The 11,342-nt window shown below is 50.4% G+C and overlaps 1 protein-coding gene across 1 annotated transcript; it reads left to right on the top strand.

Moving 5' to 3' along the window:
• Positions 1-1,729: 1,729 nt before the first annotated feature.
• Positions 1,730-10,909, top strand: susd5 (sushi domain containing 5). Its single transcript, XM_067256309.1, is given in 7 exon segments — positions 1,730-1,778; positions 2,139-2,287; positions 2,289-2,317; positions 6,699-6,808; positions 8,040-8,228; positions 8,754-8,995; positions 9,104-10,909. Coding segments are annotated over 7 exon segments (2,574 nt in total).
• Positions 10,910-11,342: the final 433 nt, after the last annotated feature.

Here is an 11,342-nt window from a genome sequence, read left to right as displayed (position 1 = left end):
AGTTCTCCTCAGGTGTGGAGATAAACCTGCGGACCCCTCCTCCCTTCATTACAGAGCAGACAGAGCGGTAATGTTGAGGCGACGATATATTTGTAGTCTCTTTTGTCCGTGAAATCTTCTGTATTGGATTGGTTTGTAACGGACTGTATTCATATATTCAGTAAAATACTTTTTGCACCCAAAATTGCAGGTATCATGTTCAATGTGGAGTTTGCTGTACATAAACATAATGCCCAGTCTTACGTAGGGGAAGATGTTTGAGAACAGTAACTGTGACCCTAGGCTCACCTTTATCTCTGTATATACAGTGTTTGCGTGTGTTTGTGTGTGTAGGTGTGTGTGTTGCGTGCTTGTGCAAGAGAGATACATTTATCAGAGAATGTGTGCATTTCAAAAAAATGTTATAGGTTTTCACAGCTGTGTGCTGTATGTGTTTCTTGAACTTTATTGAGTCTGTTCTTGCATGCCCCATCACTGTGTGTTGGTTATCTCCACGCGCAGACTTGACAGTACAATGCATGCAGCCAGCTGCTCTCAATGGGAGATGTCCATCCATCTCAATGTGAACACGCGCACGCACACGCACTCACACAAACAAAAACCTACACATTACCGTTTCGTTCTGATGTGCAGTTTAATTATTAATAACTAGATTAGCAGAAAATGCATTAAATTGTGATTTTGGACCTGACGAATGATCCATTCTCGTGGATGGACTAACTAAATAAATCGGCCATCTTGCGACACTCACTACACACCTTCATTAAAACTTTTTCTATGTATTAAGTGTCCCCCACCATCACCGCCGCTCTCTCTCTCTCTCTCTCTCTCTCTCTCTCTCTCTCTCTCTCTCTCTCTCTCTCTCCAGATCTCTGTGTCTGTGCGTAAAGACGCAGCTCCACCGTCGGTGTTGCTTAGCGCGCGCGGCTACCCACCCTTCAGATTATGTGCTGTGACGTATTTACTAACGGGGATATGTGAGTTTTCACGCCGATGCTCCATATGCTCTGCAAGGCACTATTTGGGGACATAAACCGCGCCTCGCTCCAAACCACACCAACCGTTTCTTTCCGCTTTCCCTTTAACGTCAACAAGCTCACTTTCGATTATCTCAGTCCATCTCCGGAACCGCAGGGAAATAACGGGAGTTTCTGTCTCCTCTGTTTTATCAACTTGCAAGGGGACATTTGTGTTGGAACTTTGGACATCCTACGAAACGTCTATAATAAGTGCTCAGAAAATGTGGGAACGCAATTTCAACAGAAATTTATTTTTTTCTTCACTTTTTGGATGGTTGACTTGGATAACGTTTGTCTCTGTCGTTTGCGCCGATGGTAAGTTCTCCTTTGTGACATCCTATGGTACTGTTTCGATAGTGCATTGAAGTGAGAAGCAGTTATCCACACCTGGGTTCTTGTCTCTTGCCTTTTCACACTAACATTTAGGGAGCACCTTGTACATTTACAACGACTGGAAGGTAGGCCTACATTTATGTAATTAGGCTTAAGACAAAAAGTCCATAGTCAAATTTGATGAACATGCCACGCGCCAAGTTATGCGCAGTATAAGTGGCATGAGCATAACTGTTTCGAGAAGTTTTCGATCTTATTGGTCAGCATATCATCTGCAAAGTGGGCATCAGAGCATGTCAAGCTCCACATTCTGTCCCGAAAATAAACTTCTCACACAAAAATGCAACATCCTGTTTGTTTCAAGTTTATTTTGGTACATGTCAGTGAACGTGAGTTTGATGGTGATTAAGATGAGTCCACATGAGGGTGAAGGTTACAGAGTTCTATATGGCGATCATTAGACCCTATTCACCAGGGAACACCTCTCATTATCCTCCAGATGTGGTACAATGATAGCTTTAAAAGTAGAAAGGCCCTCTAGTCTGATCCTAGACCAGTTCATCTCTCCTCCCAGATTTTAAAGGCTAACCTGAGTAATCTCACCCAGGACCAACAGTTGGACATCAGTCTTTGCTGAGAACCCAAACTGTCACTGCGAGCTATTCTGTTCTTTGTGTCTCATTCAGTCCCTTCCATCCATTCTATTGTAACTATGCAACCAAAGCGTCCTCGCCCCTGCCCCAGGCATGTTCTGTGCGTTCTGTTCTGACGCTCTTCTCTCCCCAGGTCGTGTGTTCTTATTGGACCTGAGGAACACGTCCGACTCCCAAGAGTTGGGGGCGGCTGAACATGCGTGTGTTTCCCATGGCGCCCGGCTGGCTTCGGCCGAGGAGCTACGTCACGCCGTGGTCGAGTGCTCCTTCTCCGAGTGCACCCCGTGGTTGGCTCTATGGAGGCACCGTGGGGTAAGACAAACACGCGCACACACACACACACACGCGTGCACACATTACATTTTGGGGTTGAAGAGTGATGTGTGAAAGTGGAAAGGGACAACTGGCAGTTGGAGAACGAGTGGCGAGAGAGAGAGAGAGAGAGAGAGAGAGAGAGAGGGGGGGGGGGAGAGGGAGAGGGAGAGAGAGAGAGAGAGAGAGAGAGAGAGAGAGAGAGAGAGAGAGAGAGGGAGAGAGGGAGAGGGAGAGAGAGAGAGGGAGATAGAGAGAGAGAGAGAGAGAGAGGGAGGGAGGGAGGGAGGGAGGGAGGAGGGGAGGGAGGGAGGGAGGGAGGGAGGGAGGGAGGGAGGGAGGGAGAGAGAGAGAGAGAGAGAGAGAGAGAGAAGGAGGGGAGGGAGGGAGGGAGGGAGGAGGGAGGGAGAGGGAGAGGGAGAGGGAGAGGAGAGGGAGAGGGAGAGGGAGAGGGAGAGGGAGGGAGGGAGGGGAGAAAGGCTCCTCTGTTCATATCTGGAGAGGAGGAAATTCTGAGCTGGGGTGTCATGCCGACAAACGCCTCCATTTACACCTCTCATCTCCACGGTAACACGCTCCATAGCACTCGGGTCCTATACAGAGGAACGGAGGACAGAGGAGATACTGGGCTGACCGAGGGACTGCTGTCCCTCCTCTGTTCACAGACATGGACTTCTGGGTTCCCTTGACAATCACCTCAGTGTATGTTGACATGGGTTGCAGATTAGATGTTTGGTTTTAGGTATGGTGAATGGATGAATTTATAGTGTGAGCCTGTTAGTCAGCGCAGCGGTGGTTAAAGTGTTTTAAGATTTGAAAAAGCAACGGCAAAATGGCTGCCTGGTGCTTAAAATGGCCCCGGAGTGATGACTGTTTGTAGAAAGACACATTGTCTGTCTGTCTCTCTCTCTCTCTCTCTCTCTCTCTCTCTCTCTCTCTCTCTCTCTCTCTCTCTCTTTTCTCTCTCACTGGGTTTACCAATGGACAGCAGCTTTCACACCCTCTTACCATGTTTCGCAGTGTATCATTCATCCATCTCCTCGTCCATACACTGTGTGTACATCTCTACCTCACTCGCCCCTCTCCCTCACTCCCCCCTCTCGTCTATGTAAGCCGTTCTCATATCTCTGTTTTACTGCTCGCGAGGAAAATGACAGTCGACGAAATGATAAAAGCTCTACAAGACTTGATGAGATACAGCCTTGCTTCTTTTCCTCCCATTGGCACTGGCACACACACACACACACACACACACACACACACACACACATCTCCAGTGTTTGGTATGTTCATGCATGTAGCAGGGAAAAACATCTTTGATCAAGTTAGATTGCATGTGATCAACCAGCTTGCTGCCTCCACTCTGACATCGCTCTGAGACTCTGCACTCTGAGACCTCCTATAGGGTTGTGGTGTATGTCCCATACAGGCCTGCGTTGAGTCATATCTCCCCACCCAGATCTTATGTACGTGCTGTAACCTCCTCACATTCTACTTCACTCTCCAAGATCACTAACAGATGTACTGGGCCAAACCCAGCCCAGACCCCAGCCCAGTAATCACTGAAACAAAAGACCGTCCATTCACTGATTGATGAGAAGTTTTCATTAAGTAGAACACGTAACGTCCAGAACCAGATTCACCTTTAGAACGTCGCCCTTGAGGTAGCCTGTGTCATTTCTGTTTCGAATGTCTGTTGCTAAAGGTATTTAACAGCAGGTTACAAAGCAGTGTGTTTATGGAAACGCGCACTCGAGCACACACGCGCCCCTCACACACTCACAGACACACACGCAGACACACACACAGACAAACACACATACAGACACACACAATTTTCTGGGGGTGAGACCTTGTCTCGTGACTCATAATCAACAGGTTGGTGTCAGAAGCACAAGGATGTGGAGTAGATCATCACTCTCCCTCCTCTCTCATTCCGTCCTTATTCCATCTGTCTTTCCCTCTTCTCTCCTTCCCTCCCTGTAACCCTCATCCTCCCGTCCGCTTTTTCTTTTTCGCTTTTGTCCATCAACCACCCCACCCAAACCCTCTCCTTTCCTAACACACTCCAGCAGAATCAGGTTTCTTCCCAGAGGTGATCTGAGTTTGGGTCCACCCAAACTCTATGCTAGCTGGGGCTTCATAAAGGCCTCACCAAGACTTTACAACAGTTCTCAGGAGCACAGGAAGACTCACGTGATTCTGAGGAATTATAATTAGGTCCAGTTTGATTTTACAGGGTGAAAGTGTTGCGTACCGCTTCAGACTCCCCAGGACGACACCCACTCCTTGCTGGCACGAACACAGATGAGAGTACACTCTCTCTCTCTCTCTCTCTCTCTCTCTCTCTCTCTCTCTCTCTCTCTCTCTCTCTCTCTCTCACACATACACACACAGTCTCATACACACACCTTTTCACCTCCCTCTTACCTGTCACATAGCTGTCACGGCAACCAAAAAAAATACCAGGAGAGGGGTTGTTTTCTAAAAAAGACTGATTTAGACACTGCCCAGCCCCCCCCCCCCCTCCCCCCCCCCCCCCCCCCCCATTCAACCCGCTACACAGGCCTTTGGTCTTTTCCAGTAATAGTTGTGTCATTTAAGGTAAAGGGGACTTGTGAAATGACTCAGGAAAAGGGTAGACGGTGAGTCTCCTCTTTTTCTTTCTCCCTCCTTGTCTCTCTCTCACACTCTCTCCTTGTCTCTCTCTCACACTTCTTCCTTGTCTCTCTCTCACACTCCCTCCTTGTCTCTCTCTCACACTCTCTCCTTGTCTCTCTCACACTCCCTCCTTGTATCTCTCTCACACTCCCTCCTTGTCTCTCTCTCACACTCCCTCCTTGTCTCTCTCTCTCACACTCCCTCCTTGTCTCTCTCTCACACTCTCTCCTTGTCTCTCTCTCACACTCTCTCCTTGTCTCTCTCTCACACTCACGCACTCGTCTCACTGCCTGAGAGGTAGTTTAATACCGTTTAAAACCGTTTGTCCTGTGTTTTCTTTCAGTCTCTTTGTCTGTGTTTTCTCAGTGATTCGGTGTTTCTCCTTCCAGCCAGTTGTCCTTATTTCGGTGTTTCTCCTTCCAGCCAGTTGTCCTTATAAGCTGATAAAGAGGCTGAAGTGAGAGTGTTACAAGGCATATGAGTCACACAGAAGCACACACTCTCTCTCTCACACACACACACACACACACACACACACACACACACACACACACACACACACACACACACACTCTCCTACACACACACACACACACACCATGATGCCAGTCTGCCAGATTCTTTCCATCTGTTGATACTGTGATTAACACACACACACACATAGTTTAATAGCTTTTTTTAATTATTTTTTTTATTTTATTTAATTAGTTGCACAAAATCTTTAGTTTTATTGGTAAATTACCTGTTACATTTTCTCATCCTGGTCAGAATCAGGAGCAAAAGCAAATGTACATTGCAGTGATCTAACTCTTCTTCTCTTCTAAATCTATTTAAAATCTATAGAACATTTGGAACTACTGGTGTCTTATGAGTCGTTAAGATTGGCTGCTTCTGTCACTGAAGAAAGAGAGTTGACTTTATTTGCAATGGTTCATTAAACTGTGCTTTTATTTGGGTGTATTTCCTTATTGTCATAGGGAACTGTAATTGTTACATACTATACATACTATTGTACATCCTGTCGAGTAGATATAGTATCACATTAGTCTCCAGAGGTTATGGCTGCAAATATGTGTCCGTGTCAGGCTGATCATGGCATGCTGTAATAATATTTGTATTAAACAGAAACTCTGGTGGTGCCAGTGATTTCTGTGTTTGTTTGTGTGCATAGTATAGTGTTCTGGTTGGGATGTGTTTCCCTTCCACACACACACACACACACACACACACACACACACACACACACACACACACACACACACACACACACACACATACATCATCCAAAGCAGCTCCTGCAGAAGAGTGACTTTATCGAACATAAATGCAGCAGTCTCATACTAGATTATACTGGAGATGTGATACGGAATCACAAACCTTATCCAAACCTAAGGGTGGACGTCTGTGTGTGTAATATGGCCTTTATACAACGCCACAGACTTAAGATCCCATGGAGCTGGTTTCGTCACATGACACATGATTAACCCGTCTGTATGTATGTGTGTGTGTGTGTGGTTTGTGTGTCTGTCCGTGTGTGTGATTAGTTGACGTGTTGCAAATGTTTGCCTGTGTGTATAGCAGTTCACAGTCTTGTCGTTTATACAGTCCAGCGAGTGTTGCGTAACGTCGGTCTGGATCACAGGCCTCTCCTGTGTTTCTGACGAGCACAGCGTCTCCATCACAGACAGGACTGCAGGGTAACGTGTGTCTCTCTCCGCAGGACCACAGTGTGCAGCAATGTGGGCAGTGCTCTGAAGGCTGTGGATGTGAAGACAGAGAACGCAACAGAGGACACCGAACACCTGCATGCCTTCTGCGTCAAAGACACGGGTAAGCACACACACACACGTACAGACACTCTCAGGCACACTCACAAAATGTAAATCAAATGGATGTTGAGTGTGCTTGGAGTGCTTGGAAGATGTGTGTGTGAGTTGTTTAAGTGAGCTCGTTCACAGTCTCTGCCCTGAGACGTTTACTAAGGAGTGAAAGAAGCAGTGTTCCTGCATACCTCCTCCCTCCCTCCTCACCCATCCTCTCTCCATCCTCCCTCCATCCTCCCTCCATCCTCCCTCCATCCTCTCTCTCTTCCCTCCTTCATCCTCTCTCCCTCCATCCTCTCTCTCTTCCCTCTTCACTCCTTCCATCCTCCATCTCTTCCCCTCCCTCCCTCCCACCATCCTCTCTCTCTCTTCCCTCCATCTCTTCCCCTCCCTCCCTCCCTTCCTCCCACCATTCTCCCTCTCTTCCCTCCCTCCCTCCCTCCCTCCCTCCCTCCCTCCCTCCCTCCCTCCCTCCCTCCCTCCCTCCCTCCCTCCCTCCCTCCCTCCCTCCCTCCCTCCCTCCCTCTCCCTCTCTTCCCTCCCTCCCTCCCTCCCCCCTCTCCCTCTCTTCCCTCCCTCCCTCCTTCACGGTATCCCAGTCTCCTCTCATTCCTGTGTTTACTCAAGTCTGTTTGTGTGTTTCTGCACGGATCCATGTGTGGGGCTCTCACCCTCTCTATTAATTAGTGCAAACCTGTCCTGTTGATTTACTTAAGCCATGAAATGCATAGGATATCAATCAGAGCAGGCAATGTGCAAACACAGCCAGTTCCAGTCCAACAACCACCCCTCATTAGACAGTTCACAGTGTGAACAAATGGGTGAAACAATCGATATATCTTTTCTGCCTTCCACCGGAGGCTTGGCCCTGGCAGCTACACCCATCCCACCCCTCCAGATCCGGGGAAACCCAGAAGGAAGAAGGGGGTTAGGACGAGGGAGTGTTTACGGAGCGGATGTCTGTTGGACGCCACCCAGGGCTAATCTCCTGGGGTCTGGACTCCTAAACAGGAGAGTCACTGTGGCGGCTCACACAGTGCACACACTTAGGTTGGCCTAGGGCCTCTGATGGCCTGGGCGTCAGTGGTTCTGATGCTTGGTAAGCCGCTTGCTTACCAGAGGTGGTTCTTTACAAGAAGAGTAGAGTCTCCCGATCAAAACTCACACTCGTCCTATTCACGACTCGTGTAAATTCAACATGCCGCTGTCTCAGTAACCAATGTGCGTGTTGTTGACAGGCGTTCCATGTGGAGACCCCCCATCTTTCCCAAACACTCGTCTCCAGGGGCACACTGGGTTTGAGCTTGGCGACGAGCTGCTGTACTCGTGCGTGCCGGGTCATGTGATGCCCAGCGGGCACAGCGTCTTCAGTCTGCTGTGCGACAGCTGTGCGGAGTGGTACGGACTGGTACAGCTCTGTGTTAAAGGTACATGTGTGTGTGTGTGTGTGTGAGAGAGAGAGAGAGAGAGAGAGAGAGAGAGAGAGAGAGAGAGAGAGAGAGCGTGTGGGTGGCTGTGCTAAAACCTCCCATTTCTGTTTCAAAGCATTGACCTCTGACCTGCACAAAAAGCACCAGTAAGTTAGTAACTTCCTTGTGGTCAGTACTGCCGCCTGAGAACAAAGGTGAGCGGGGCTTCGTTTTGGAACGACTAGCAAACAGTGTCCCAGTTGTGAGAGAGGATAAAAATGGCGTCCATGACACTTCAGTGTGAGATGCCAGTGGCCCTGCTCCCTGTCCCGGCTGGTTAATGTTTTCAAGTCTCACTTCAGTTCAATGACAGTGAAAATAGCTCTCCAGGTCCATCTTCTTCTTCTCCTATGACTTGAAATGTTTTATTTTTCTTCTTCTGTGCATGTTTGCATGCATGTCTGCTGTTAAGGTGTGTTTGATGTTTCTTCTTAATTGATGTTGATCCGATACTTCTCTCTCTCTCTTTCTCTGGCTCTACAGATGGAACAGAACCTCACATCGACTACGAGGACAGGTTCACAGGCGACCACCACCACTCCTACGAAGACCCTGAGGACCTCGCCGAGGACGAGCGACTAGAGGAGGCGCAGGGGGAGGTACAGGAGGAGGTGCAGGAGGCGGCCCACGTGGAAGAAGAGGAGGACAAGGAGGAGGAGCACAGGAGCCAGGAACAGCAGGAAGCAAGCTTCAGCGTGGAGGGAGGAGAGGACACGGCGGAGGAGGCAGGAGAGGAGGAGGCAGGAGAGGAGGAGGCAGGAGAGGAGACGGCAGCGCCGGAGGAAGAGGGAGAAGACAGAGGAGGAGAGGAGATGTCTGTGGGAGAGGAGCAGCAGGAGGAGGAGGAGGAGGGACCGCTGACCGGAGGAGAAGAGGAGGAAGATGTGGTGGAGGGGGTGGAGGGGGTGGATTCCAGCGATAGTCCAGGGGAGGAGCAGGAGGAGGTGCTAGGGACGGGGGCGGATGCCGGGGTGGTGACTGAGGCGCCGGTCTCTCTGCTCTCCCAGAAACATCTGTTCTGGTTCCCCTCCGAGGCCTTCCAGGAGGCGGGACATCCTGTGCCCACCCAGCCGCCAATCATCCAGACCACACCCTCTGGGGGAGACAACCGTGTCAAAGCTTCAGGCAGTGAAACAGAGGATGTAAAAGAGGATGACAGCCAGGAAAGTCACTACAAGCAGCCAGATGACCCCTTTGATGACAGCCATGTTGAACTTGAAGACCACGACAAAGAGGATCTCGATAGCCATGAAGCGATAGATCAAGGTGTCCATGACGATCATGAACACATCGATCACGACGATGACGTTGTCGACCATGACGATCACGACAAACACGACGACCATGATGAACACCACAACCAAAGTAAACACGAAGACGACCATGAGAAGGGCGGTCGCTATGACGACGACGATGACCACGAGGAGCACTATGACATGGGCGAACATGAAGATGACCGGGACAGTGTTCTCTATGGCAGCCAAGGGGAACACGTTGTCCGTGAGGACGACCATGACGACCATGATCACCATGACGACCATGACAGTCATGAACATGAACCCTACGACCAGGACGACCATGACGACCATGATCACCATGACGACCATCACGACCATGATCACCATGATGACCATGATCACCATGATGACCATGATGGCGTAACCGATGACCACGATGACCACACTGATCACTCGGAGGAACATTCAGACCCTGACAGTCACCCGGACGATCATGACCATGATCACTCCGATGAACACGATACCAGTGAGGACCAAGATGACCATGACGAAGACAGTGACCACGACCGCCACGACGACCACGACAGTCACGAAGATCACGACGACCACGAACACCATGTGGCACCTCCGGTCGTCATGCCGACGGACGACCCACAGAACGTGACCCAGGAAGGAGCAGGGAGAGAACCGACGGCCAGCACAGAGGAGCTGTGGCTGGATGGATACCCGGTCGTTCCGGACGAGACGGAGAAAGTGGGTGGCGGCTCCACGGAGGAGGGGATAGGATCAGAAGAACTGGAGGAGGAGCTCGTCGTCAAGGGGACGGACAGTCCCAATGAGGTGGAGATGAGCCAGCCCACCGCCTTTACCAGCTTCTCCCATTCCCCCTCACAGGGAGCGGAGGAAGGCTGGCCTGGACTCGCCCACACCACCTCCCCTGACCATCTCACACCCGAGCCCACGGACTCCCCTTCCGACCCCAACACGGACGAATACACCGTGGCCCCTGGGCCGGAGACCTGGGAGGACGCCACCACCGAGCACGTGCACCCCTTCCTGGACCACGGCCTTGGACCCACCGCGCGGGATGATGACATCACGGGGCTGGAGGAGGAGCGTGCAGATCGCAACACGACTCAAAGAGCCAGGGAGGGGGTTGAGGATGGGGAGGTGGGGGAGGCAGCCTGTCTGGACGAGGACTGTCCTCCCCCTCCTCCCCCGTCATCGGGCCGCGGCCCCACGGTGGCCGCCATCGTGGTGGCGGTGTGTGCGGTTGCCGTGGCAGCCGTCGCCGGGGCGTGGTGTTACCGGAGGAGACAGCAGAAGACCTCGATGTACGAGATGAACGGGAAGGGGCAGAGTCCAAGTGGCCAGCAGATAGAGATGCAGCAGAAGGTCTAAAGGAGAGGGGAAGAGAGAGGGAGGGGAGACCGAGAGGAGAGACACTGAGGGGCTGCAAGGACAGTCTGGAAGAGGGCTGCTAAGGGGGGAGGCGTTTCGAAAGGGTGTGAGCTGAACAACTATGGCCCTGTCCAAAGAGAGACGTCTCTCTGGACAGGGCCTTGGTCTGTGAAGACAGACAAATGGGGAGTTGAGTGAAGAGGAAGATAAGCGACTGAGCTAAAGCTAGCAGGAGCTCATATCTGAGATGGGACTTTTCCCCTAAAAGCCCTGGGACATTGTGGTACAGATTCATTGGTGTTGTTACTGTGTTATTACTGTGTGCTCGTGTTATTTCGACGTCATTGACTTAAAGGTTTTTGTTATCCTGATCCTTTTGATATTGATAATTAGCTTCTTGTTTTCTCATGACAAACGTGTTGAATCCACACCT

Source organism: Osmerus mordax, chromosome 18 (assembly GCF_038355195.1).
Source record: "Osmerus mordax isolate fOsmMor3 chromosome 18, fOsmMor3.pri, whole genome shotgun sequence".
NCBI classification, from domain to species: Eukaryota; Metazoa; Chordata; class Actinopteri; order Osmeriformes; family Osmeridae; genus Osmerus; species Osmerus mordax.
Note: the sequence above shows the minus strand (reverse complement) of the source record. Positions and strands in the feature narration are given on the sequence as shown.